Source organism: Puma concolor, chromosome B4 (genome assembly GCF_028749965.1).
Source record: "Puma concolor isolate L17-30 chromosome B4, mPumCon1.1.hap2, whole genome shotgun sequence".
In the NCBI taxonomy this organism is placed as follows: Eukaryota; Metazoa; Chordata; class Mammalia; order Carnivora; family Felidae; genus Puma; species Puma concolor.
Window position 1 is genome coordinate 67918843 of NC_141673.1, and position 27745 is coordinate 67946587.

At 55.6% G+C, this 27745-nt stretch overlaps 1 protein-coding gene across 1 annotated transcript in view; it reads left to right on the top strand.

Moving 5' to 3' along the window:
- Window positions 1–7868: 7868 nt before the first annotated feature.
- COL2A1 (collagen type II alpha 1 chain) overlaps window positions 7869–27745 on the top strand; it is a 31209-nt gene continuing 11332 nt past the window's right edge. The window contains exons 1-28 of the mRNA XM_086713560.1: window positions 7869–8119; window positions 12232–12441; window positions 13865–13881; window positions 14324–14356; window positions 14463–14495; window positions 14594–14647; window positions 14814–14915; window positions 16125–16202; window positions 16848–16892; window positions 16996–17049; window positions 17481–17534; window positions 18300–18353; window positions 18773–18826; window positions 18945–18998; window positions 19292–19336; window positions 19878–19931; window positions 22597–22641; window positions 23074–23127; window positions 24574–24672; window positions 24982–25026; window positions 25120–25218; window positions 25412–25465; window positions 25816–25923; window positions 26319–26372; window positions 26454–26552; window positions 26709–26762; window positions 27199–27297; window positions 27686–27739. Of these exons, the coding sequence (XP_086569686.1) occupies window positions 8035–8119; window positions 12232–12441; window positions 13865–13881; window positions 14324–14356; window positions 14463–14495; window positions 14594–14647; window positions 14814–14915; window positions 16125–16202; window positions 16848–16892; window positions 16996–17049; window positions 17481–17534; window positions 18300–18353; window positions 18773–18826; window positions 18945–18998; window positions 19292–19336; window positions 19878–19931; window positions 22597–22641; window positions 23074–23127; window positions 24574–24672; window positions 24982–25026; window positions 25120–25218; window positions 25412–25465; window positions 25816–25923; window positions 26319–26372; window positions 26454–26552; window positions 26709–26762; window positions 27199–27297; window positions 27686–27739 (1890 nt within the window). The 5' untranslated portion in view covers window positions 7869–8034. The remainder of the gene's footprint in view (window positions 8120–12231; window positions 12442–13864; window positions 13882–14323; window positions 14357–14462; window positions 14496–14593; window positions 14648–14813; window positions 14916–16124; window positions 16203–16847; window positions 16893–16995; window positions 17050–17480; window positions 17535–18299; window positions 18354–18772; window positions 18827–18944; window positions 18999–19291; window positions 19337–19877; window positions 19932–22596; window positions 22642–23073; window positions 23128–24573; window positions 24673–24981; window positions 25027–25119; window positions 25219–25411; window positions 25466–25815; window positions 25924–26318; window positions 26373–26453; window positions 26553–26708; window positions 26763–27198; window positions 27298–27685; window positions 27740–27745) is intronic.

A 27745-nucleotide genomic window follows, 5' to 3' on the forward strand; every position in this document is an offset into this window, starting at 1 on the left:
ACTGTCGCTATCCTGACCCGAGAAGAACTAACTTCTCCCTCTCTTTGAGTTAGATCCTCTCAAGCTCCTCATCCAACCGGATCAAAAAGCCTTGCAGGTGGTTTCCCCCAAATCTTATCTTTCGACAGTCATCTCAAACTTGTCTTCTTGTTTAACCTGATAAACAAGTGGAGGTCAGCTGCTATTTTCGTCTTCCCAGCCTCCATGACAACGTGACAAGGTCCCGGTCTCCTTCTTAGGGAAAAGCTGCGCCGAAGTATCAAATCCACATATTCCCGGTGCCAAGGATGCTTTTCAGGTAATACTGAAAGTTTGTGCACCCAGAGCTTGTGTTATGGATTTTAAGATAATTACAACGTCTTCAGCTGAAAGCCTCAAACTGCAGGATGTTCGTTGACCAGCCTAGACGCCGTTAGTTGTAATCCGAACTCGTGGAGACATAACCGGTAAGACAAAAAATGTTAATGCGACTTGACTGAACACAGAGAAGTGGTATTGTTTCTGTATGGGGTGACAAGACAGACGGGATGAGGGTCAGTAACGAGGGCAGTGACCAAGGAAAGCGGTGCTGAGGATGAGAAACACGACTCTGAGCCTCCTCTGTAAAGCACTCCACATCTGTTACTTGATTTGTCCTCACCATGAGCCCATGAGCACATTGCTGTTATCCTGGTTTTATAGATGAGATTCAGAGAAGCTGCGTAATTCGCCCAAGGGGGCAAAGCTAGGAAGTGCACTTGCCGTGTTGAACCTGAGCGGGTCGAAGGGCAACCCTCGTTTCTTTTTATGTGTACCCAAGAAAACAGTAAGGATAGATGTGTTTCTAGGTACTGCGAGGGTGACACTACTAGACTGATGTCCTGGCGGGCTGGCACAGGTGACAACCGGATGCCCGCGGGATTCTTTACTCTCGCTTGATTGCATGGGAAGGAAATGCTCGGACAACCAGCGGAGGACTCCAGGGCGGGGTCCCTATGTGACAAGGAGCAAACCCCGTTGTGGGGGCCTCGCTGGTCACATAGCTAAGCTGCCACAGGAAGAGACTTATCATTGGGGGTGAAGGTGGGGGTGGAAGAAGGCAGATCTCTGGAGCTCGGAAGGAGATTAGTAACGCCGGTGTAGCACAGGTGTGACCAAACTGTCCTCATTGCCCAAGGCTTGTCAAGAGCGAGTCTCAGTTAAAGGCCAGGACAGAGTGCTTCCGTACAGGGCATGGCCGTCACACCTCATCACAACATATTATCATGTATTTACCTCTTAGTTTGGCTTTTTATGTGAGTATCTCCTGGGGGGGGGGGGGTGGTTATCTCCTTGAGGATAGGATCCATATTAAATATATCTTTCTTTGTGTCCCCCAAACCATTTAGCAAGTGCCTAGGGCATAGCTGGTGCTTAGCACAGTGGAGCTGAAGGCACAGGAAGGGGAGGGGACAGGAAGGAGGATGGGGGGGCAGTCAAGAAGGACTCCAGGGCTCTGAGGGAGGGGTTTCAAGGGCATCGGGTGGGTGTCAGCCGAGGAGCTGGCCTGCAGGCTAGAGCTGGTGCGGGCGTGCGGACAGAATGGTGCTCCGGCTGCCCCTGGACAGGTGCCTCAGGCAGGGCAGACAAGGCGCCCTCGTTGGGTTTGCGGTGTGGAGGAGGGCAGTACACAGTGTCCTGCTCCCTCCAGAGGTTGTTTTTGGCAGGGGAACCCACTAGAAGCTTGCCACAAGTTCCCTTGAGCTTTTCAGGGACTTCCTGGAGGGCAGGCCCCCGCCCCCCCCCCCCCCCCCCCCCACCGGGGCAGAATAAACATGGCTTCCAGGCGCCTGGCTTTCTCTGAAGGGTGCGCGCCCCGCTAGGCCCAGAGGCATCCCTGTCTAGCTCCTCGCTTTCCGTGCCGCTTCCCACCCAGGAAGAGTTCATGGGTGAGCGGCCCTGGAGAGGCAGGGCTGAGGCGCTTGTTGGGAAAGGGGTCTGACGTCAGCCTCCACACTCGTCTCCTGCTCTGCCCTGACGCCGTCTCCACGGAGCTCAGGCTCTTCCTCGCGCTGACCCCATTTCCCCTCAGAAATAGAACACAGGGAAAGTGACCTCCCCCCTACCACAGAAGGAGCCGGCCTTTGAGAGTTAACACGCTCACACCCTCAGCAGCAGGCCTTTCAAAGCGGTGCCCCTCTACAACCTTCTGTCCATCCCTCTCCCTCAGCTCCTGTCCCCCAGCCCTGGACTCGGGCCCCCACCCTGCCATGCCTGCAGATGCAGGGCACGTGGGATCCCCACCGTCTGCTAACTGCAGACCACGCCACTCCATCAGCCCGGGGTGGGAGGACTGGGGGGGGGCACAACTCACTAGCCATCACCACCAGTCCTTAGACGGGCACTTCTCCAGCTTTAATGGGCATCTGAGTTATCTGGCGATCTCGGGAAAATGCCAGTTCTGACTTAGTAGGTTCTGTTTTTCTAACAAGGCCCCAGGGTAGGTTGGGGATGCTTGTCCACGGACCACACTGCCAGTCGCAAAGATTTAGAACACTCAACTCTGTTTCGGCACCTATGGAGACCCGCCGTGTGTACGTTATGGCCCCTGGTCTCCAGGACGTATGAGAAGAGAGTCACGTAGGATTTCTCTACATGCGTGAAGAATAGACGAGGGAACGAATGAACGACTCAGGGCACAACCCCACGGTACTGGCGATATGTAAGTGAGGAGTGCGAGGGAGGGAGAGAGATGGGAGACAGAAGCCACCCACTTTCACTTGTCTGGCAGGTTTGGGGCCCCTCCAGGGGTGCCCCTGGAGCCACTGCGCTGTGCCATTCATTGCTGGACGAGTGCCCAGAGCAAAGGCTCTCTGGCTCTGGGACACGGCGGCGGTGGCTGGACGACCTTCCAATGCAGAACCGACTGCCTCACTCACAGCCTCTGCTGGGAGTGCTCGGACATCTCTGCATTGAGGCATTTGTGTTTTTCCCTGCACCCCAGCACCACCAAGGACTGATGAGAGAGACACACGTTCCTTAGAAGCCAGAACACCATGCACTTTGAGAAAACGCAAGACTTGGTATGAAAGGCTTATGTAAAGGAAGGAAGGAAGGAAGGAAGGAAGGAAGGAAGGAAGGAAGAAGGAAGGAAGGGAAATGGGAAGATCATCTCTGTATTTCTTCAAAAAGTAAACCTTAAAAAAAAAAAAACAACAACCCCAGACATCTTTCTCTCTTTTTCCGCAAAAGGCCTATCTAGTGGAAGACAAGTTGAAGTGGGAGAGAGGAGAAGTAAGAGAGGCAGGTCTGAGGCAGACTCAGTGACAAATAGCGGCATTCATGGAGTCCTCCGCGTCTGGCCTTGATTTCATCCGGACGGCTATGTCTTATTCCCGGTGGCCCCCAAGGCTGACTCCACACTTCTCTGGGAGCCTTGCCATGTCTTCTGCTTCATTGCCTGTTTGCCTTCTTATAGGAGCCAACCCGTGCCCTTTCTATGCCTCTGCATTTTCAAAACCCTACCTGTCCCAGAGGCAAACTTCTCCCAGGAAGCCTTCCCCAGCGTTGCTCTCTGCTATTCTTTCTGTCCTTCTCTCTCTCTCTCTCTGTGTGGTTTCTTTTCTTTTCCTTTTTTTTTTTTTAGGAGGGTACCTTCCTTCCAGCATTTCTCAAATTCCTTTTTTCTCTTGTTTCCTTTACGAGAATTCAAAGGCAGTCTCTTCACCCTCTCTATCTCGCCATTTCATACAGAAGCGCTAAGCTGCAGTCACACGGGGCTGAGACAGGACGGAGGACACCGAGTGGGATTCTTGATGTTGTTTGCATTTGAAGACACATAGTAACACATTTATGCTCCTATGCGATGGAATGTACGCCATGAATCTGGAAACCCTATCCTGGATAGTCCTGATTCTGTTACTCTGCCCCCAAAATGCCAAAGGAAAACATAAACACATCTTGAAAGGACGTCTGAACTGAGCCCAACTGACAGAAGCTGAATGTCACTGAACGAGGCGGACCCGCCAGCCCTCCACCACGGCTGGCCGGCCGTCTGGGTGAAGTGTGGCTAGAGGCTGAGTGAAGTGTGCGCCTTCACCACCTGCCATATTTGGGGTGGGTTTACCTCTTTGGAATGCGAGTCCTTCCTCACTTTATCACTATTTTTAAATGGAATTTGTGCAGAGGGAGAGAAAGACCCTTTCTTTCCAGTCTACCTACAAATATCTTTCCCAGTGAGTCTGTGTCTACGGAAGTCTAAATTTAATATGCCCATAAAAAGGAAAAAATAGTTGAACGGTTAGTTTGTCTACACCATACAAAAATGACTGGCTTCATCCATCTGTCTCACCGCATCGATCTGATCTGGGGCAGATGCACCGATTGTGTCTGTTTGATCGCCAAATGTTCTTCTACCTGCTATCAGGCGTGCTATTCTCCAAGGTGTAAGTGGATGATGAGGCCACGTGGGACCTTTGTCCTCAGCCATCCATGCTTTTCTTCCATCGAGTGGGGGAACCAGCAGCTCTTTGATACAGTTCTGCAGTTGAAGGCACCGCGGCGCTTCCGCATCTATTTTGCACTGCTAGGACAGGAGATTTTTTTTACTTTAAGTGAACAAACATTTATTTTCATTATGTTTCACGGAGACCTTTCTAAAATGTAATGCGTAGCTCCCTGCCTCCTCAAAGGGACCATATTAAACTCAAACGAACATTTTCCTGGACATTGAAGTTCATCACTATGAACCACAGCACTGCGGCAGATGCTATGAAGCTGGATACCCCCTGGCGCCATTGAGGACCATGGAGCATTTGACCCCAGCCCTCTTGGCCCCAGGCTACCATGTCCTTTATTCACTGTGTCAACTTCATATTGCGTTTTCTATCTTCTTTTCTTGTCCCTTCTTGCCGTTCTTATTGTGCTTTCGTCCCACAACTGTTTTGCTATCTTACCTCTATCTTTCTGCATCTAATTGGTGAGGTCAGATGACATTACCTGTGAATGCAATATCTAAACCATGACCAACACACCCAGGGCCAGAGGGGCTGTACTATGCATAAAATGCATATGCTTTTAGTCCGTGACGTGAATTATGGCTGCTCAGGTTTCCGAGTGGTGCTTCTTCCCCTGCTCACCGGTTTATTTCCTCTTCTTTTGAGCTTCTTGGCTATGTTCTGGATAGTGAGATTGCTGGGTAAGTAATCTCCAAATCCATGATTGTTTTTTCTCTTTTTGCCACATACAGGTTCAGTCTTAGTCTGAGTCACAAACTAGAGGTTTTGAAATGGTAGTTGTTTGGATTCACAAATGGGTAAAATATTAATATTGGTGTTTAGTTGGCTTTAGAATTTAAATAATTGCCGTAATTTATTTCGGCTTTGTTGATTTAAATTTTAAATTTTATTTTGCTTTGCTCAATTCTCATCTCTGATGAAAAAAAAACCTGCCCCCCCACCCCCCCCCCCCCCCCCCCCCGCCCCAGCAAGTGGAGAACGAAACTGTATTCACAGATGAACCATGATTCCTGGGAAGAATCCAGAGTTCTTATATGTAGAAAGAGTTCACTAGCAAAGATGAATCACAGTGACAGAGGATGAAATCAAGAGCAACTTAGCTCAGAAGTATGTGGCACTTTGCCGCTGGTCAAACTAGATCACTTTGAAATAGGCTTTAATTTTTTCATATATTTTAGTGTTTTCCCCAAGACTTTGTTTTCGGTTGAACTTTTATGGCCATTTCTATTTGAGGTCAGTTGTATGCATGCCTAGCTTGATAGCTGCCTATGTATTGCTTGCATCACAAAAGAAATCATATTTTGCAACTAAATGCACTAGTCCACAGGGGGTGCACCTAAGGCATTGCTCTTGTCCCAAGGGGCTCCCAGGCTCGTTGCTAAGATAAGACCAGTTAATGCAAGGTTAAAAAAAAAAAATGAAAACCACACAGAAAACATATGTATCTTACAGTGTAACTGTGGATACAGGCTACAAGTGCCAGAGGGATTCAGAAAGGCAGGGAGACATTGTGTTCTAGAGATATCCGAGAAGGCTTCTCAGAGGGGCTTTCACCCAGGGGGTCTTGGGATTTGGTCATCCTACCTTCCCGGTGGAAGATGGGACCCATGGCCCCAAGGAGGGCACTGGGACACTGTAGGCCTGAGAGCAGCTTTCTCTGGGCAGAGGCTGGGGCCGAGGAAAGGCTCAGAGCTTAATGCAACCTCCTTGAACAGGAGGTGAGGAAGAGAGCGAAGGAAGGCCCCTGGCGGGTAGACGAGTTGGAACCAGTGATTCAGTCCCTCACCCACCTCCATCCGGACTGCACGAAAATGTGGAGCCATCTCTTTAAACAGTGACAGTTCTTTCTCTCTCTGGCCAGCACACATGCACACAAGTCCTGCACTCTTGGAATTCGGGGCTCTACTCGGGGAAGCTTCATAGCATGGGGGAGTGGAGAGAGGGAAGGGAAGCCCAGAACTCCCTGTGTAGCTTCTTCCAAGTGCCCTCAACTTCCAGAAGGAAAGCACAGCCGAGGAGGGGAGATCCGGGCAAGTCAGACCCCCAAGTCCAAGTTTCACGGAAGTTTGTATTTTTCCTAAAGTTGTTTGAGAGACCTGACAGTCCTCGGGGACAGAAAACCATCTCGTCAGGAGGAAGAAGGTCTGTTGGGGGTCCTTTCCTCTCTAATATCAATGGAGTGAGTCACCAGGAGCCAAGAGAAGAGCATGGCTGAGCCCTGAGAAGGAGGCAGCATCCGGCCAAGATGCCCCAAGGGAGCTCACCGGGGAAGGTGAAGTGAGGTGGGAAGCAGCAAGAGGGCCAGGGGGCCAACTAGGAAATTCTGGCTTCTCCCCTGGCTCACAGAACTCGGTCCAGCTGGAGCAGCCGCCTCACTCCCTGGACGGGGCTGCAGCAGTGACCAATGTCCCTGGCCAGAACTGTTCAACCCCGGGCGGCAGGGCCCACTCCCCCCCGGGGCCCTCTCCAGGCCCCCGGCCAGGAAGAGCAGACACCACGTCTGAGCCTGGAACTAGACAGTCCCCCACCTCGGCAGCACGCACGGTTTAGTCTGGGCTCCCTCCGTCCTCTGTAGCTGCTCAAGCCCCCTTCCCAGGGCCTGCCCCCGCCCCCACACCTTCACACAGGTCTCCCTCTGTGCTGTAACACACCGGCCCCTTTCCTGGCGATTGGCTCCGGCCAACTTCTGCCAAGGCTCCAGAGGAGGCTCTTTCTTCGCAGAGCTGGGTGGGGGAGGGGCTGGGGCCTGTCGTTCCGAATCTCCAGGTGGGAGCCCCGGGGCCAGGTACTCCGGGAAGCGGCCAGAAGGCTAGAAGATAGGCCGGGGCACCTCCCCAAACTTGGCCTTGCTTGCCAGTTTCCAAGAGTTGGATTCCGGATACCATCGCGAGCTCCCCCTGCGCCCTCCTCCCCTCCCCCTGCCCTAGGTCCCAACTCGGAGCCCCGCTAACTCTCCCCCGCTGCTCCTTTCTACCGCTTTCCCTCCTCCCTCCCAAGTCTTTTCCGTCCACGGTCTAGGGCTCGCGGCCTGCGCCTCTGCAAACACCCCCCGCCCCTCCAATCTGGGCAGAACTCCGAGGGGAGGGGCCGGAGGCCCCCCTTCCCGCCTGTGGTCGGAGGGGGCAGCGCCGCAGCCCTGGGTTGGGGGGAGGACAGCAGCCGTCTCTGCGCCCCGCCCGATCAGGCCACTCGGCACACTAGGGGTGGGGGGCGGGAAGCAGGGCTAGCGGAGAGGGGGGTCCGGCCCAGGCAGGTGCGGGCTCTGGCTGGGCCCAGGCCGGCTCTGGGGGCGGGGTCTCAGGTTACAGCCCGGCGGGGGGCCGGGGGCGGCCCGCGGTTTGGGCGAGTTCGCCAGCCTCGAGAGGGGCCGGACGCATATAACGGGCTCCGCGGAGGCGAGAAGACGCAGAGCGCTGCTGGGCTGCCGGGTCTCCTGCCTCCTCCTCCTGCTCCGAGGGCCTCCTGCATGAGGGCGCGGTAGAGACCCGGACCCACGCCGTGCTCCTGCCGCCTCGCTGCGCTCCGCTCGGGCCGGCTCCGCCAGGCCCCGCGGTGAGCCATGATCCGCCTCGGGGCTCCCCAGACGCTGGTGCTGCTGACGCTGCTCGTCGCCGCTGTCCTTCGGTGTCACGGCCAGGATGTCCGTAAGTCGCCCGGTCCCTGCCTGCCACCCTTCTGTGCCGTCCCTTCGCACCCTCCCCCGGCCCTCTCCCTCTCTGGAACCGGCGGGTCCAGGCTAGAGTGGCTCCCGGGGTCATAGCGCGCCGAGACTTGGGCGCATGATGCGCCGGGGCTCACCTAGCGGAGTTCTGCAAGTCAGGGGCTCTGTTGGAGCGTCGGCTGGTGCAGGTCGCAGTTGGAGGCATTTGCAGGTCTCTACGTTGCGCAGGAATTTGAAACGTGCAAAGTGTCGGGTCGAGATGTTTGCGCATAGATTTAAGCGCGCTCTTTTCCACCAGCTTTGATAATTAAGCAGGCGCACACCCACCCAACTCACCTCCCCGAAGCACTCGGAGTGCAGCAAAACAGGTCGTGGCCCATCGATCTTAGGAGAAGTTGGAAAGGGCTCTAACGAAGGGACGAGCAAGCGCCAAAGGGTTGACCTCGCAGCCGCGTCCAGGGGTCGGTGGCTGGAAGGTTCAAAGGGGAGTTAGACAAAGGAGATGCTCTGAATCTGGTGGGCTGAAATCGGAGGCCACGAAAGAGAGGCTTCCGAGAGGCGCTCTGAGATCTCAGCGCCTCTCGCAGTTTCCTCCCCCTCCCGGCTGGCGCAGGAGCAAGGTGCAGCCCTCGTTCTCATCTCGGCTTTGGCCGTGCCTCTAACGGGCACAGAAACTCCCCGTAGGAGAGGCCATCTGAAAGGCGATAACATTCCAACCAGACCGTGCTTTTTTCAAACGCCCCAGAAAATAGCGCCCCCTCCCCGCCGTCTTCCCCTCCAAACCCCGGAGGTACTACAATGAGTTACTCTTCTAAATTTCTGGAACTCACCGGGCTAGGCTCTGTGTGTGTGTGTGTGTGTGTGTGTGTAGCAGAGGAAGGGGGCACAGTTGGTCAATTGCTATAACAATTTCAGCCGAATATAGTTAGAGATGGCAGTTTTACGGTCTAGTCCAAAGGCGGTTCGGATCTCACCTTTCCATCGTCTCCTTTGGTAAAGTCCCACTGTCTGGGATTATATTCAGGACAAACGAAGCCTGGAAAGTGTATTAGAGAGGTAGAGAGGATTTTTTTTTTCCCCACGTGTTTGGGCACGTTTCCGATGGCTGGGATTCCAGCCCTGTCTTTGTATGTCACAGATTGTAAATCAATCGCAGAGGAAACTGTTTGGGGAGGCGGGATGGAGGTGGGGGGGGGGGATCAAAATCCCTCTGCCGACGAGGCTCTATTTGGTGTCTCCTGCCACCAGGCTGTCTCCAGAGACGGTTTGGAGGGCTCTGGGCCCAGGAGGACTTTCCGTTCATTAGAGTGGCTGACCCAGGCGGGGGCAGGACTGGAGCCCGCGGCGCAGTCGCAGCGAGCCCGGGGCAGGAGATTCTGGCCGGGTCGTCGCGTGCTGCGCTAACCTGGCGGCGCGCTCCCGGGCACTTGCTGGGATACGGTGTGTCCATCAGTGTTTCCGGCTCGGACTGGCTATATTTTTGTCCTCAATTTCCCTGTACACCCACAAAGCTGTCTTCTTGACTGACCTCTGCTTAGTGCACAGTGAAATTAGCTAAGTGACTTTAAAATAATTCCCAAATTCTCCCTCTGTTATTAGAGGCGCTCACTTAAATGGCAGAGCGCTCTCACCGCCGCAACTTTCCCGGGAGTGAGTGAATTCCACAGTTTCTTGGGCCCAAACCTTCCAGTCGCTCCTCCTCCTCCTCCTCCTCCCCGGGGTGGGGGGGGGGAGTGCATCGGGGCGGTTGACTTCGCTCCCAGGCGCATCCGAGCCTCGTAACCCCCTCTCCTGGGTCGGTGGACCCAAAGAAGTGACGTGGGGAGAGGCACAGTCTGCGTGGACGTCAGGAATGTCAGAAACCTAGAGCTCGGGCACGCCCCTCCTCCCCATCTGTCCACGACTTTGAGAAACTTATTGGAGGCGGCGTCTTTGACCCACATCTGCATTTCACAGCCCTCGCCTGCGAAAGTGCCCCTCGGCTGAGGGGAGAGACCTCAATCCTCCTTTGTGAGGCTTGTTTGCGTTGGGAGATTGGCAGCGATGGCTTCCAGATGGGGCTGAAATGCTGCCCGTATTTATTTAAACTGGTTCCTTGCGGAGACCTGTGAATCGGGCTCTGTGTGCGCTCGAGAAAAGCCCCATTCATGAGAGGCGAGGTCCGGTGGGTTCCCCCGGACTCCCTGACCCCCCTCTCCACAATGCCCCCCTGTGCCCGCCCGCCGCCACCTCCCGGGCTCCAGCCCTGCGCAAAGCGGCGGCGAAGCAAAAACAGTTCCCCGAAAGAGGTAACTTTTTAATTGGCCTGCCACAAAGGAGCACTTATACCGCGCTGCGGTAATGAGGGGAACCGGATCAGGCGCGCCGGGATGCTATCGGCAGCGGTTTCGAACAGCAATTATGGTGGTGCTGGGCTCCTCCGTCCACACCTAGGGGATCCGGTTACGGGGCTGGCTCCTTTCTGGGGCAGTCATTTAATCCCACTTTTCACCCTCCCAGTGTCTGTGGGCGAGCCGCGTCCAGAGCTGCTGCCAGAAGTCACCCAGCGGCTCCCACATCCCGCGCTGCCTGGCCCCGCCCCCGCGCATCCCGGGGCCGCCCTTCCTAGAGAAATCTGACCCGCATTCGGGTGCACCCCCTTCTCCCAGCGTTTTCTTTTTTCACCCTGGGCCCTCTTGGGTGAAGGTGGGCTTTTCCTCGGTCCAGACGGGAGACCATTAACCTCTGCTCCTTCTCCTTCCCCACCGCCTGATTTCTACCGTTCCAGCTAGTTTAGCCGTGGGCGTGTCCCCGCAACTTCTGTGTTTACCCTGGGATCCCCCTACTCTGGCCGGGATTATCTTGCCTAAAGGCTGAGCGGATTTCTTCTGGTGGCAAGGGAAAAAAAAAAAAAAAAAGGAAGGTTTATCTTTAGGTTTTCAGAGTCTCCTTAAAGAGCAGGAGGCAGGCCCATTTCTTTCTCCGCCCACCTGGTTTGTGGCGCTTTCCTATTATTCATCCCCTGCAGCTGCCTTCGCTTTGGGGATTTTGATGAGAAAAACAGCGCTGGGCGCTCCCTAGCACGTGGTGCGGGCCCTTCAGCCCCTGGCGCTCTCGGGAGCGCTCTTGTCAGCACAGGTTTCGTTTGCAGGGTGAGTTCCAGACGGCAGGGCGCTGGTGGAGAGGGACTAGTCCGTGCCGTTCTCGGTCTTCATTCTTGGAGGAGGCCAGGCCCGGACTGGCTAATCTTAGCCCAGGCCAGGCATTCAAAGCCCCCAGCGCCCTCCCCGCCCCCCCCCCCCCCCACATTGAGGTTTGTCTTCAGATGAAGGTAGGGTCTCTCCAGGGAGGGCTACAGCTGGAGGTCAGCAGAGGGGAGCCCCTACGCCCTTCTTGTCTCCCAAGGCATTTTGTTAGCCTGCTGTGGGTCCCAAGGGCATTGTTTGAATGGGCCCCTATCCTCCTCCCCAAATTGGCCCGAATTCTAATATGATTTAAGTCGTGGGACATGATCCTATTTCTAACCGCTCCTCCTTTAACCCCCACCCCGTATATCCGCTTTTGGAATCTGGTTGTTTATAGATTCTAATTCTTGTGGGTTGAATTTTCTACATGCCTCTTGCATTGTAGCTGTCAGTCGTATTTAGCAAATCCCGTAGTTCCTAGAGGAAGGCAGAAAAAAGGCCTCTGTTCCTGTGCTGGGTGGGTGGGGGGGGGGCGGGGTCTCTCCATTTTCCCCTCTCCTCTGGACAGTTCCTGAGTTCCCACTCGGAGTCCCAGCCCCCCCAACACCCTCGGGTCTGCCCCAGGCATTCGGAAGAGAATATGCTAACAGTAGCACCCCTCGCCCACCTTCACTGCTGGGGCAGGGTTTTCACTGGTCAATAGATAGCACAGTGCAAGGTGCACAATAAACATATGTTGACTACACAAAAGATTGAATGATGTCTTAGAAAAATGATTTCCAAGTTCTCTACTTTTGGATGGCCGGAGCCCACATTCTCCAGCGTTCGAATGATGTCAAGTTGACTGCAACCTCTTTCTCTTTTTCTCTTCTGGCTCCCCACCCCCTCCTTCCCTTCACTCTCTGCTTCCCCTGCCCCGCCCTTGGTGCAGAGAAGGCTGGCAGCTGTGTGCAGGACGGGCAGAGGTATAATGATAAGGATGTGTGGAAGCCCGAGCCCTGCCGGATCTGTGTCTGTGACACTGGGACTGTCCTCTGCGACGACATAATCTGTGAAGACATGAAAGACTGCCTCAGCCCTGAGACCCCCTTCGGAGAGTGCTGCCCCATCTGCTCAACTGACCTCGCCACTGCCAGTGGTCGTAATTTATTTATTTCCTCTTCCACATAAATAAATTACTTGCAGGTGCAGCAAACCTCCCATGGATGCTGGTCATCTCTGCACGGCAGAGGGGCTGGTTATCCATGGGACCCCGGCAGCTGAAGCTGAAAGGAAAGGCCACTTCTTGCCTGCGGGTTGAAAGTGAATGAGCCTGGGACACTAGAGGGGTCCCTCCTCACCTAAAACCTCCAAAAAAGTACGCTTCCAAGATACGGAAGGACAGATGTGATTCCACAAAAGTATCCTCTCTGGAATCCTCTCTGATCACTAGAGCCGCAATGGAGAGCCCGTATCCTGTGGGCCGAACCCCAGATTAATTCCCCAGATTAATTAGTTACCCACACCTTGTCTTCTCTGTAGACGACCACTAATGGTCTTCAGTGGGGAGACAGGGCGGGCTCCCTCTTTGAAATCTGGAACGTTGGTGGCAGTTGCCTTTTGTTTTCTTCACCTCTCTTGGAGTTCACTGCCAATTACGAAGGGAGTTAATAGGAGAAGGAGGGGCTGGGCTCTGAGAGATGGCGCTGGGCTGGAGCCCTGCAGGCGTGCGCTCTGGTGGGTTTACTCACTCCCAGCCAGAACCAGTGCTGGTGGACCACATGTGTGCACGTGACCCCTCCCCAGCACTTGAACATACGCCCCATCTCCCTGCGGGGGAAAGGGGGGGTGGGGACGGGCACATGCCTAGGTCTCTTGGGTGGCCCTCACTGTCCCCTTCCTACTCAAACAGAGAAGAAAGTTGAAAGGAAAACAAAGAGTTGCCCTTCCTTAACACCTTCACCAACACTGGCAAGCTGCTTTTGTGGTCTAGATTTCCCGATCATTTCTGAGGCCCCAGTGGGGGAAGTGGTGAGGGCCTCACTGCTTTGAAGGGGGAAGGGATCATTGATTTGGTGGTGGGGGGGGGGGTGCTGGCTTCGATGCTCTCTATAACTCCTCTGCCCTGCTGTGTTTTTGTGCTCGCTTCAAGGAGACCCCGCTTGAACGTAAGACCCTTCTACCTCCCTAACCCTTCTTCCGGGAGGGCTTGGGCTGTGTGGGAAGGGCTTCCTCCCCTGTGAGGAGAGAAGAGACTGGACTTTCTGCCACCTTCTGGTGCTTCCTTTCTTGGTGCTCATGAGATCTTGAGCTGCTCATTTTCTCTTCATATGCCCCACTCCATTCTTTTGCATGCTGACTGCTTTCTCAATAACAAAGTCTGGGTCCTCTCCATTCCTCGTGGGACCTCCAGCAACCCCAGGACCCCAGTGACCCTAACATCCCAACAGAGGGACAGGAAGCTGCCTCCTTCCCGGGTTGCATCCTTGTCTTTGTTTAATCCATTAGAGAGTGTTTGAGCACAAGAACTTGTGCTAATCCATCTCACAAATCTTTCATTCTTCTCTATTCTTTCCCACTTGCAGGGCAACCAGGACCAAAGGTAAGGGTTTTTTGGTTTTTTTTTCCTTTTTTTTTTTTTTTTTTTTAAAGTTTATTTGAGAGAGAGACAGAGAGACAGTGTGAGAGGGGGAGGGGCAGAGAGAGAGAGGGAGGCACAGAATCTGAAGCAGGCCCCAGGCTCAGAGCTGTTCGATGCAGGGCTCGAACTCCCGAGCCTAGCGGGGAGATGGTGACCTAAGGTGCAGTCGGAGACTGAACCGACTGAGCTACCCAGGTGCCTCTCTTTTCCTTGTTTTGGTTCTGTTTTTGCTTTCTTCAGGAGCAGTGTTGTGCTCACCCAGCCTGTGATTTTGTAGGCAGCAGGCAGAGCTCTGTGTTACGGGGCGGGGGGGACCTCAGTGCTCAGGCTGCAGGGCAGGGTTTCGTGCTGGGGGCTTAGGTGGGCTTGTGTGGCTCCGTCCTCACAATGTGTCATGTTTCAGGGACAGAAAGGAGAACCCGGAGACATTAAGGATGTAAGTACACATTGTCCTCACGTCGGTTGCCTCCACTGCTCCGAGGGGGTCGGCTCCTTGGGCTCCCTCTAACTTGCCATCCTCTGGGTCTCTGTCTCTCTCGCAGATTGTAGGACCCAAAGGACCTCCTGGGCCTCAGGTAAGAAAGGGAGAAATCCCTTCTCCCACCTCTTCCTCAAGTCACTGCTCTGCAGGCCCCTGGCCATGCTGTCATCTCATCATTCCCTTCACCTTCAGGGACCTGCAGGTGAACAAGGACCCAGAGGGGATCGTGGCGACAAAGGTGAAAAAGTGAGTAGAGAAAAGCTGCCCGATTCCTGTGGAATGTCCCAGATCCTCCGGGCATCCCCCCTGCCCCCTCCCATGTGCATGACCACCTCCTCGGGGGCAGCCGTGGCCAAGGGGGTTCTTGTGTAAATCCTGCTTCACACGGGTGCCCTTCTCTCTTTCTGCCAAGGGTGCCCCTGGACCGCGTGGCAGAGATGGAGAGCCTGGGACCCCTGGAAATCCCGGCCCCCCTGGTCCTCCTGGCCCCCCTGGCCCCCCTGGCCTCGGTGGAGTAAGTATCCTTATGTCCCCTTCCTTCAGCTGCCCCTCCAGAAAAATGTGGCTTCTAAATTGCTACTCCCGCTTACCTGGCTGGCTCCCAGGCCTGCCAGCAGTGTGTGCACAGCCTGCCCGTGGGCTTCTCCCCGGGCCTGTAATTTAGCGGAATCACATATTAGGCATCAGACTGTGGCGCTAAGGGATGACTTTTTTCACTCACTGGGTTTCTGCAAAGAAAGTCTTCAGTTACCTGGCTCCCAGGCGTCTGTACTGTGCGGTTGATTCTTGGGCATGGGTGTGGGGCCGGGGGAGAGGATGACTGGGCACTTGTAATTCCCTGGAAGAAGAGAGACCACTGTCCTTGGAAGACATTTAATCGTGGCCCTTGCCAAGTACATGCCAAGGGACTATTCATTCTCATGAAAGAGCCCCACTGAGCGAAGGTGTGTGGCTCCAGTCATTTTTGGAATTAAGCCAGTCAACGAATTGTGTTATTGTCCAGTTTTTGTAGGTTTGCCGTTTTGATGTTTGTTGCGTTTCAAATTCTTGAGTGGCTCGCAGATGCCTGCTACCTTCCTTGCTGAAAAATCTTAAGGTTGTGGGTTTTAGTCTTTGGCTGGACGATAAAGACCTGGAAATTTTTTCCTCTGAAACCCTGAGAAGCAATGTTTGAGTTACATTTCTCAACGTAGGTTAAACAGCCTACTTACCATTTTAGAATTTATTTTTTTTTTAACGTTTATTTATTTTTGAGACAGAGAGAGACAGAGCATGAACGGGGGAGGGTCAGAGAGAGAGGGAGACACAGAATCTGAAACAGGCTCCAGGCTCTGAGCTGTCAGCACAGAGCCCAACGTGGGGCTCGAACTCACGGACCGTGAGATTGTGACCTGAGCCAAAGTCGGCTCAACCGACTGAGCCACCCAGGCATCCCCCATTTTAGAATTTAAAGTGTAATCCTGTAAAATGAAATACAAGTCACGGATGCTTCTCCAAATAGCACTGCATCTTCCAGGGAAATGAGTGTGCCGCTGTCATCTAATAACACATTTCCACACCGGTTTTTCAGGAATCGTTGGTAATTCTATCCGATGCTAGGTTAGTTTCCAACAATTAGAGTTTATCTGAAGTTAAGGTTTGTTTTTTTTTTTTTTCGATACTGATTTACAGCGGAACTACACAGAGCCTGTCGGGCTCCTAATGTGGTTGGGTTTATTTGCAGAACTTCGCTGCCCAGATGGCCGGAGGATTTGATGAGAAGGCTGGTGGTGCCCAGATGGGAGTGATGCAAGGGCCAATGGTAAGACAAGACACCAGTTTTTTGGGTTTGGTTTTTTTGGCAGCCAAAATGGCAGGCGGTGGCCCTTAGCAGAGTCAGGGAAGCTGACAACCTCACTTTACAGATAATTGCGTAGAGCAGCTCTTCTCCACCCGTTATGTAACCTCCTATGCGGTTAGCCCAACGCATTTGGTTTTTAATGGTGACGGATGCCGGTTTCAATGATGCGCTGGAGTGACCAAGAAGAATGAGGATAGAGAGACACATATAGGCTGGTCTGTTGCAAGGCTGGTTGCTACTGCTCTTGGACTGAGAACTGAAGAACGCAGACAGCAGCCACTGTTCTCCAGCATCCACAAGGCTTCCAGCAGGAAATCTCGGCCCTGCGGCTTGGATTTGGCACATGCTAAATGAAACTCAGACTTTAGTAAACATGGCTGCGGGCCAGGAGAGAGCAAGGCCAGCTTCTCTATCCAAATGGTGCCTATAAATAAATAGATTGTTGTGTGGGGAGCGGGAAATGAGAGGGAGCAGCCACTGGATGCCCCCTCCCCATGGGGTAACTTTGTGTCCTTTGTCTGGGCCCTCGGCTGGGAGGAGGTGGCCCGCCGGAGGCCGCTGGCGAGCCAATTCCGCTGAGCTTCCTCCTTTTCTGTTCTGTTGCAGGGCCCCATGGGACCTCGAGGGCCTCCAGGCCCTGCTGGTGCTCCCGTAAGTACTGGGTCTTTCCTGGTGGTGGTGGCGGCGCGGATGCTTTCAAGCTCTTGGGTGTCAGTTTGTAGGGTTAACCTGGTGTCCTCCTGTTACTTTTTAGGGACCTCAAGGATTTCAAGGCAACCCTGGAGAACCTGGGGAACCCGGTGTCTCTGTGAGTGCCAGCGCCGGGCCCTGTCCTCCCCCTGGGGAGCCTCCAGTGATGGACCACCCAGCTCCTGGCACTGTCACCTCCCTGGCTCTGCCCAGAGCCTTCCCAGGGGAGGGCCCCGAGGAAATCTAGATGCCACTTCTTAGCTCTGTGGGATCTCTGACAGAGAGCCACGGCAGGCGAGGACCACCAGGAGCTCTGTCACAACAGTCCCCTTTCTGGGCCGCCCCTGGCCTGTGCCGCCTGCTGCCTTCCAGTACAGTCGGCCCTGCACGCTCACTCTCTCTCAGCACAGAGTGGGAAGACCCCTGCACCCCATCTTTCTTCCTTATGGGGGGAACTAGATTCCAGAGGCTACAGTCCCAAAGTTTTGTCTACCGATCAGGTATCGTCCCGCTCCGGCCATCTCTTAGACTCCCTCACTTTGTTTGTAGGGTCCCATGGGTCCCCGCGGTCCTCCTGGCCCCCCTGGAAAGCCTGGCGATGATGTGAGTATACCTGAATAGTCAAACGAGTGGATGCCTCCTTTGAGAGGGTCTGGAGGGGGTGTATGTGCTGGGGCAGAAGCGCCCTTGGCTTGGTCCGGGGGAAAGTGTCCTTAGGGGCAGAACTGGTCAGTCGGAGTCTCAGACCCTGTCTACTGTCTACGTTCCCACTTGCGAGTGCCCGGGGACTGCTTGGGACCCACTGGGGAGGGAAATAATTAAAACATCATTAGCTCCACGAAGGGAAATTGAGAAACAAGAGAAGGGAAAGGGAAAACACAGAGGGATAGATGTAGAGAAGGAAAAACAAAGGAAGACACTCAACAGCCCAGCATTATCTTACTTGTAAATGAGTTAGGAAAAGCGCAGCCTGGGTCAGGATGTCTGCAAAGGATGCAAACGAAGTGAAGGGAGTTGGCTTTCGAACTATTCTTATGAATCGCATTAGACAGTAAAAAGTCTCTCAGGGTAAGGCAACGCTGGCCCTATCAGCAGAGCCTAGGAGGGGAGAGAGAAAAGCCCCTGGGGGCAGCTGGGGGCTAGTGGGGACAGAGAAGCTTGCCCAGCTGTCTGAAAGAATGCATGGTGACCCAGGAAAGGCATTCAAAGTGTGGAATCTGAAGGAGGTGGCGGGGGCGGGGCGGGGCGGGCAGGGAGTAAGCAGGTGGGCAAAGGCATAGAAAACTAAGAGGAGAGAGGTGATCTGGATCGTGCCAACTGTGCTACCTTGTCTTCTGGAGAAGCTGAAATACATCTCTCTCCCTTCAGGGTGAAGCCGGAAAGCCTGGAAAATCTGGTGAAAGAGGCCCTCCTGGCCCTCAGGTAAAGCCCTCCCTGCCTTTCCCAACCCCGAACCTCATTGTGAGTCTCCCTCCTTTGCAGCCAAGGCAGTGGCCTCGCACCCAGCTCATCCAGTTGGGTTAGCGCACTTCTAAAGCAGAATTCCAGCAGCCCCTACGTACATCAGACCTTCGTGCTGATGTTTAGGATCCTAACACAGGCCCACGGGGTGGGGATGGCTAGGCAGCTGTTGTTTACAGCCATTTTCCCATAAGATGGGGGAAGCACGGCGAGGGGGGCTCTGGGATCTACTGAAAGAACTGTCCAAGTGCTGGGCTTCTGACCGCCCCCCCTCCCGCCCCGGCCTGAGGGAGCTGGCTTTGGAGACTCTCTGCAGTGCAGGTCTGCCTCTCCTGGGCCCTTCCGCACTGTGCCTTCAACGTCTCCTCTTTGGACTGCAGGGTGCTCGCGGCTTCCCGGGAACCCCAGGCCTTCCTGGTGTCAAGGGTCACAGAGTAAGTATCACGGACGCGGGTGTTGGGAGGAAGGAATTGCCCTGGGGAGAGAAAAATCATTTGGGGGGCATGAATCTTCTTCCAGAAGTGTGATCGAATGTTTTCTCCTGTCCCCTAGGGCTACCCAGGTCTAGATGGTGCTAAGGGAGAAGCTGGTGCTCCAGGTGTGAAGGTAAGGACCAAGAAGCACATGGGGACAATGGAGGAGCCTTTCTTTCCGGTCAAGGAGATGCTATTGAGTCCGTGGAGTTAGGATGTCAGAACGGCTTTGGTTGGGAACACCCAGTCCTGCATCCTGATGGATGAGCAGGAGGCCTGGAGAGCTCGGGGAATTGTCCCTCACAGAACTGAACTTTGGGGGGGTCTTGGTGGTAGCTGAGTTGACCAGAGATTTCAGCTTCCTCCTTGGGAGTTTTCTGGGGGCAGTGGGGTCCCGCTCACTGACACTGTGCATCTTTTTTCCAGGGTGAGAGTGGTTCACCGGGTGAGAATGGTTCTCCGGGCCCAATGGTGAGTGTGAATATCACCCCCGGGGGAGGCCCTCGGGATGCTGTTCAGACATCTTCTAAAGCCTAGTAGATGACTCTGCTATGGACACCACTGCTCCCTTTGGGCAGAGGAGATACTTGGTTTTGTAGATTTGATCTGGTTATGATCAGATCCAAAAGCTAAATTTATCAGCTAGATGATTTGTTCAAGGTGTCACCAATGTTTCCTTAAAATAGCCCGTGAACACACTTAGGATGTGCTTCAGTTTTTTAAAATTCTGTTTATTCTCCACGTTTTGAGGGGGGTGTTCGTCTATTGCACAAAGCAAGGCACGCCTGTGACCAGACTCCTGACAGTAATGACAGGAGCGTGTGTGTGATCTGGGCAGAAGCACTTTGATGTGATATGAGAAGTTCTAGATGGGTCGGGAAGGCAGGATCAGGGGCATCCACACCTTTGCCTCCCGGGCACACACACGCTCCCCACTCCGGTGTCTGGGAAGGACTTGCGGAGCGTCGTTAAGCCGACTCATGCGTGTGTTGTCCTGCTGTGTGTGTTCTAGGGTCCCCGCGGCCTGCCTGGTGAGAGAGGACGGACTGGCCCTGCTGGGGCTGCGGTGAGTAATGACAAGGCCAAAGGCCACCTTTTGGCCGGCCCTTTAGAGATTACAAGGCACTTTCGTGGGTGGCTGTTTTGCTTGACCCTCAAAATGACCCCGTGAGGCGCAGAGAGCATTGTCACCCCGTGAGGATTATCTCTGAGTGACCCTGCTGCAAATCCCCAGGCCGAGTCTGCACCGTTGAAGGACAGCGATGGGAGGGTTGGTTGGTGAGGGCAGGATTCTCTCTTAACCAGGCTGGATGGTGCAGGTAATCCCTTTCACAGGGCCCCCCCAACCCCCACGCCCCCGGTCAATCCAGTTTGAACTTATGGACAGACTTACGGTGCTGTGCTATTCTCTGTTCTTTCTGGCTTTTGAGATGATGCCCTATTAAAGCATAACAGTCTAGCATCAACTAGGCACATGGGGTCCTCATACTTGACATTGCTGCTGCCGCTGGTGATACTGTGATAGATAATCCCAGTGGCCACCCTGCCACAGGCACTTCCTTGGGTTAATACCTTACATGCTTTGTCTCACCGAATCTTCCCTCATATCCTGTGAAGTAGATTCTGTTCTTCTCCCCATTTTAGGGAAGGAGAAACCGAGGCACAGAAAGCTTGCATAGCTTAAGACCCTGCCCGGCAGCCTCCGCCTCTGGTGGCCTCTTGTTGACGTGGGAAGTGAAGGGCACGGGGATTTGCAGGGGATTTGCGGCGGGCGGCGGAGGGCGCAGGTGTTTATTTCTGATCCCTCAGCAATGGAGAGCCCTTGTAGGCGCTTGGTCAGGCGAGTGATGTGATGAAAGCCGTGTTTAAGAAAGATTATGCTTTCAGTTGAGCTCATACCCCAGCCGCCCAGGCTCCGAGGCCCCTCCTCATAGGCCGTTGCAGGGCTGGCCAAAGTAAATCAGCTTCACTCACTCTGCTGCCTCCTGCATAATGTGTCGGTTTGGCAGAAATTTCCCTCCAGAGCAGATCAGTGAGATACAGGCAGCCCCGACCCCCGTTTGTCCCCCAGAGCTGCTGAGGTGCCTTGTCCCAGGGTCACTTTGTGTGAGGGGATTAGAGAGTGCTGGGGCTGCCAAGAAACACTGCTATTTTTGCAGATTATTAGGACCTGGCCTGTGGCTCTTTGGCCGGGCCCGGAGCTGTGGTGGCCGCACCCTGTCAGGGGCAGAGACGAGCCGCGTCCCTGTTCTTCCTCCTTCCCGAGCACAGCAGGCCTTGCTCCTCGCTCCTCCCCGCTGGTTCCTGTCCCCGCAGTAGTCAGGCTGGCAGGCTGTGTATAGGCTTTGGCATAGAAAGTTGACAACGTCACGCAGTTCCAAGTGCAGGCCTGGTGTCAAGGCTGGGCCCGGGACGGGGCTGGGCTGGCCTCTGCCTGCTGTGGTCACGTGCCCCCTTGGGCCAGACTGTGCCCTCTCCCAGCTCTGCTGCAGGGATAGCCACCGACGCCAGCTCAGGCCTCGCGGGTCATGCTGGGCCCCAGGCCTCTCCTCTGGCCAACCCCCGGAGGGAGGGTGCTCCATAGCTTCCCGAAGCAGCCGGCCTGGCCCAGAATGGGCCGTGGCCAACGCTGAGGCTTTATGTTCCCTCTGACATTTTTTTTGTCAAGTCTCCTCTTGCGTTCCTGTTTAATGCCAGTCTGGAGCATCTCAGTCAGGAGAAATGGATCATAGCCAGGAAGAAGATTTGAGTCTTATTTAAAATATGAGCTCCCCCCAAAGCATCCTTCTTCAGCACCCTAGAAGAGGCAGAGGCAGGCAGGCAGGGCCCAGCTTGGGAAAGGTCGCCTTCTGGCCTGCTCCAGTCCCCTGCCAAGGACAAGGTGCCGGGCCTAGCCTAATGGTTCCTAGAGTTTGGGTAAAAGTTCCCTGGGCCCTGAGGGGCCTTGAGAGAGAAAGGCCGGGGGGGGGGGGGGTGGTGTGGGGTGGGGGGGGGCTGGTGGGTAGAATGTGCTCACCACAAACCTGGGGGGAAACCCTCAAAATTAGTCCTAGAGAGCGACCTGGCGGCCCTGTCTTTCTGTGTAAAGGACTCTCAGGGGCAAGAGCTCAGATGTGTTCCTCAGGCTGTGCCCAGGGCTCTGTCCCTGTCGCAGAACACGGCTTCTTCCTGGGCCAGCGGCAGCATCTGTGTTTCCTTAGAAATAGGTTGTCTACAGTGGGTGGGGAGAGGGCGGAGCCCAGAGGCATCCTGGACCTAACCAAGGGGAGGCCTTAACCAAGCCTCAACCAAGGAGGATAACCAAGCCCCTGGAAGTGTTTCCCCCTGCGAGCAGGTGGGAGGAATTGTGTGAGGTTTGCTGCTTGGCTGTTTCATTGTCCTTTGGCCTGATTCACTGAGTCTTTAAATGATAACTTGGCCTTGATGTTGGGGATATTTGGGGTCTAAATGGAAGTTTAAGAAATGATGGAATAGCTAGGAGAGCACCCAAGCTGTGTTTAAGCTCAGAATTTGCCCGCTGCTGCCCCCAACACGGAGGGGTTCTGGGGCTGCTCCTCCCTGGGGGGCTGCCCTGCACCCATCCCTGGCCAGCCCCCCACTCAGCCCTGAGGCCCCTGGGGCCCAGCGCCGCCCACATTTTCTGTGGGGGGGCGGGCACTGTGGGCGGGGAGGGCCTGGTCTCTTGGTCAGGCACCTCTCACCACGGCCGCTTCTTCCCCCCCTGCTTATAGGGTGCCCGGGGCAACGACGGTCAACCAGGCCCTGCTGGGCCTCCGGTAAGTGCCTGTCATCTGTGGTAGGTTTACCCGAGTCCCTTTCAGCAGCCCAGTGGGGTTGGCAGTGCTGGCGCTTCTTGGGCAAAGGGAGAGGAATCCGTATCACCCTATAGCCTGTCGATAACAAGCTTTGAAGCAACGGTTCATTTTTCTCAGCCATCCTCTTGGCATTTTTTTTGAGGAGGGCTAGATAGGGAGGTAAAAGAATCATCTGCTTCTCACCATGTCTATAGTTAGAAACCGGCTTTGCCTCGTGAAGCCAGGCTCAGGCAGAGGGGGCGGTTTTCGCCCAGGGACTTTGAGCCACGATGGATGTAGTGCAAAATCAGTACAAAGGTGGGGAGTGTGAGGTGTGGGGGTGGCTCGCTTTGGGGGTTGCAGAAACACTGCCTGGAAACAGCATTCCCCTCTCCCCCTCCTTCCTTCCTCCAGGGTCCCGTGGGTCCTGCTGGTGGTCCTGGCTTCCCTGGTGCTCCCGGTGCCAAGGTACGTGCCCTGCAGGTGGAGTCGGGAGCCGCCCCCTCCCCACCCCATCACCCTCACCGACTGCCCCCTGGACAGTCCCCACTTCCCTTCTGAGGAGTGTGTCCCACGGATGAGCCAGGCGGTTCAGTCACCAGATGGAAGGGAAAGTAAGATGTAACGATAAGAAGCTGGAGGTGCAGTTACAGCGTCAGACCGGGGAAGGGAGGAAAAGAAGGGGAGACACCGGAGATCTGGGAGGGAGCAGAAGACCAGGAACTGGAGGACGGCAAACTCTAGACCCGGAAGAGAGCTGGAGGAAGTGGGCAAGGAGATAGCTCCAAGCTTCCCTCTCGCCCCCACCCCATCGAGGGCCTGGCTCTTCCAGGCAGTGTGAACAGAGTTCTTCCAAGGATTAATAGGGGCCAGTGGGAGGCCAGCCAGTTCAGGGAAAGGCCCCTGTGGCCCAAGAAGGATTCCAGTGCGCACGTTCCCTGGGAATTCTCTCCCGGGGCAGCCGGGAGATGAATAAGGAGCCTCCATGTGGTCACTGGCATCAGGTTGCCTTTCCCCTCCTGGGGGTTTCCATGGCAACCAGACAGTGTCTGAGGCCCTGGGAGCTGGGTGAAGGAGACCCATTGTGAAGAGGGACGGCGGAAGGTGAGGGGGCCTGACCTTTAGAAAATAATAATTACAAGAGTGGAGCAAGAATGTTCTGAGAAGAAACCTGAGGAGGCTCTGCCCCGCCTCCAGGTCAGCAGTCCTCCCCAGAGGACTCGGCCGGCCAGAGAGTCCGGATCGCAGCCAGTTGTAACTTTCAGGAAAAAAATGAAAGTAAAAGCAGAGGCCATTTTGGGGGGTTGCGGGACCTGCCAGAGGCCGAGGAGGACTGGACTGTGGTCAGAGCAGGGGCAAGTGGAGTGGGGCACTGGTCCCGGCTTGCTTGCGTCCTGGCTTCCTGGCTGGCTTCAGACAGGCCTGGGCCGGAGCCTGGGGGTGGCGGTGTTCGCACATTGGCCAGACGCAAGTGGAGTGGTGCCCTGAGCTCAGATGTCCGAGGGCCTCCCTTTCCCCAGTGAAGGAATAGGTGGAGAGTGGGAGGTAAAGGCTGCCCACCTCAGTGGCCTGTCTACCAGCTCACACCCCTCAGCGTGGGCGGGACCCCCCAGCACTGGCCTTCCTGAGGCCCAATGCCGTAGCACGGAGGTGTGCATTTGCTGTGGGGGGTTAAGGTGTGGAGGGGAGACGGAGAGCGGAGGAGGTGTGGGGGGAAGGCATCAGGTTGGCGAGCTCACTCGGCGCGGGGGGCGTGTGGGACCACGTGGGGAACACGCTCGCGCACGCGCACAGTGGGTGCGGTGTGTGCAACTCCGCTTTCTGTCCCTGAGCTGTTGCTGGCCGGGGAGAGGTCTTTGCCCCCCACCCGCCCCCCGGCGTCTCCTCACTCCACCCCTCTCCGTCTCTATCCAGGGTGAAGCTGGCCCCACTGGTGCTCGAGGCCCCGAAGGCGCTCAAGGTCCTCGCGGTGAACCTGGTACTCCTGGGTCCCCTGGACCGGCCGGTGCCTCTGTAAGTACAGCTTCCCTTTGGCCTGAAGTCTGTGGCCTGGGTGCTCTTGACTCTGTTTACCTCTGAGAGAAGTGGAGCCCATTTGGAGCCCCACCAACCAAACCTTCATCTAGGCCCAGCACCTGCTCCCTGATCTCTAGGGGCAGGTCTCCTTCCAACCCCATCCTGTCCCAGAAACCCCCAGCAGGACCATGTCTGGGACGGCCAGCTGCTGGCCCAGCCCCTGGGCCTGTGGTCTGGGAGGGCAGGGAGGTAGCTGGGGTTTATTCTTTGCTACTTATTTCATAATGACCCCATCTCTTTCCTCAGGGTAACCCTGGAACTGATGGAATTCCTGGAGCCAAAGGATCTGCTGTGAGTGTTGCCCTTGGATTTGGCTCCTCCAGGTGGGGTCAGTCCCTCCTTGCCCCCTCTCCTGATGCCCCTCTCTTCTACTCATGCTGACAGGGTGCTCCGGGCATCGCTGGTGCTCCCGGCTTCCCTGGGCCCCGTGGTCCACCTGGCCCTCAAGGTGCAACTGGTCCGCTGGGCCCGAAAGGTCAGACGGTAAGACCCAGAGTGAACCCCAAGTCCCATCGATACCATCGGGGTCAAACCCCGCCATCCCTCCTTCCTGCACTCACACCAGTGTCCTTTGTTGGGGGCTGGGGGGGGGGCACGCCTTTAAGGGTTTCTGGAGATGGGGGCAGGGTCCATGGAGAGAACCCAGCGTGACAACCTGCCTCTGTCTTTTCTCAAGGGTGAGCCTGGTATTGCTGGCTTCAAAGGCGAACAAGGCCCCAAGGGAGAGCCTGTGAGTATCTGCCCACCAGCTCTTGGGCCCAAGGCCATCGCCCCGCCCACTGCCCTCCTCCTCCATAGCCCTGTCCCCTAATCTGGGACCCCTCAGGCTGTGTCTGGAGAGGGGGACATATCGGGGTTGAGAAGCTGATACAGCTTCAGCTCCCATCTTTGACCCTTACACCCTCTCTCTTCCCACTGGGCCACTTCTGCTCTTCCTGGGCTGACCCTCTATGGCCCCTCTTCCCCAAATCCCCTAGCCCTGAAATAATGGCCAAGGTCACTTCCACCACATGCCAAGTCAGTGATTGACCCGGGGCCAGGTGAAGACTCACCCTGTTTCTCTTTTGTGCTGGTTCTCAGGGCCCTGCTGGCCCCCAAGGAGCCCCTGGTCCTGCTGGTGAGGAAGGCAAGAGAGGTGCCCGTGGAGAGCCTGGTGGTGCTGGGCCTGTTGGTCCCCCTGGAGAAAGAGTAAGTGGGCTCTTACTCTAGAGGTAAGGGGACTCCTAGTCCCCACTTTCTGTGGGTGTGACCTGAACGTGGAAGTGGAGTCTTGGTGGTTCTGTGTTCTTGTCCAGTCCTGTGGCCTGAGTATCAGATTCCTCTCTTCTCCACTCAATGCCACGGGGACAGGGAGCCCTTCTTATTTGTACCCCATGCCCCCAGGAGGGCATGAAATGGTTTGAGCTACTCCCCAGGTCAGGCCCAAGAAGTTACTCTCTCGGAATCTTGCCGGCCATAGCTACAGCCCCACAGAAACTGTGGGTTGGTGGGACTGATCCCCCGAAGCCTGGCTGGGCTCCCTGGAGTTACCGTTGGGTCAGGGGCCATTGTCACTCACCACCTGCCCTCCCACTTCTTCCTAGGGTGCTCCTGGCAACCGTGGCTTCCCAGGTCAAGATGGTCTGGCAGGTCCAAAGGTGAGTGGGGGAAGAAGGGCTTGGGGTCCCTGCATGGCTGGTCAAATGGCCTGCTGATGACTGCTGCCTCCCCTTGTGTAGGGAGCCCCTGGAGAGCGAGGGCCCAGCGGCCTTGCTGGCCCCAAGGGTGCCAACGGCGATCCTGGCCGTCCCGGAGAGCCTGGCCTTCCTGGAGCCCGGGTAAGTAGCCCAGCCGCCTTTGTCCTTGACTTCTGACTGTGATCGGGAGTCCTCGTGCCCTTCCCCACCTGCTCCCTCCAGCCCTGTGCTGAGGATCGGGAGGACCTGGGGCCTGCCCCGACGCCCGCCCACCCTCTGTCTCTCTCCTCAACAAAGGGTCTCACTGGACGCCCCGGTGATGCCGGTCCTCAAGGCAAAGTTGGTCCTTCTGTAAGTCTACCATTTGGAGTTGTTGGGAGAGGTTGAGGGGATATCCTTGAGGAGGCAGGTAGGAAGACAGACAGGAGTCTGGGTGGGGGGCAGCCCGTGAATATTGAGAACAGGGGAGGGGTGCAGATGGTAGGTACCAGGGCCGGGTGTGGAGCTCTGAAAGTGCCACCCCGTTGTGCATTCGGGCCTTCCCTCGGGGAAAGACGAAGCCTGGTGTGCACCGTGAGAGGCAAAACTTCTAATTTAAGCAGCACCTTGTTGCTGATGGGGGTCCACATGTGCGGTGAGGGCTGCTGGTCGAAACCTTGCTCAATCCCTGTGCCGTGCGTCTGGTCGTTGCCTTGCCCTGTGCCTGCCACATAGTAGGCACTTAGTAGGTGGATGGATGGATGTGGGAAGAGCGTCTACATTCTGAAAACGGTGTCCTCTCTTTCAGGGAGCCCCTGGTGAAGATGGTCGTCCTGGACCTCCAGGTCCTCAGGGTGCTCGTGGGCAGCCTGGCGTCATGGGTTTCCCTGGCCCCAAAGGTGCCAATGTAAGTAATAACCCGCCCTTCCATTTCCTTCCACATGGTGTCACCTACCTCCTTGCCCCCTGTGGAAAGGACTGGCTCCTAAAAAGAGTTAACCAAGGGCAGGTCTGAGTGGGATCCTGGGTGCCATGGGCAGCTGGGGCCTCCATGTCCCACAGGAGTGCATGTGATCTGGGGAAACCCGGGGCTCCTTAGAGCTTCGGGACATCTCAGCCGTGACATTGTTCCATGGGGCAGTGCTGCCACACCCTCTGAGCGTAAGAGAAGGTGCTAATACTCAGCTTGAGCTTTTCCTGTCCATCAGGCTGTGGCCCCAAGTCCCAGGCTCCCCCACCTGCTCTACCCACCCCCCCAAAACCCTCCCTTCATGGTCCTGCACTCTTTCCTCCAGGGCGAACCTGGCAAGGCTGGTGAGAAGGGACTTCCTGGTGCCCCTGGACTGAGAGTAAGT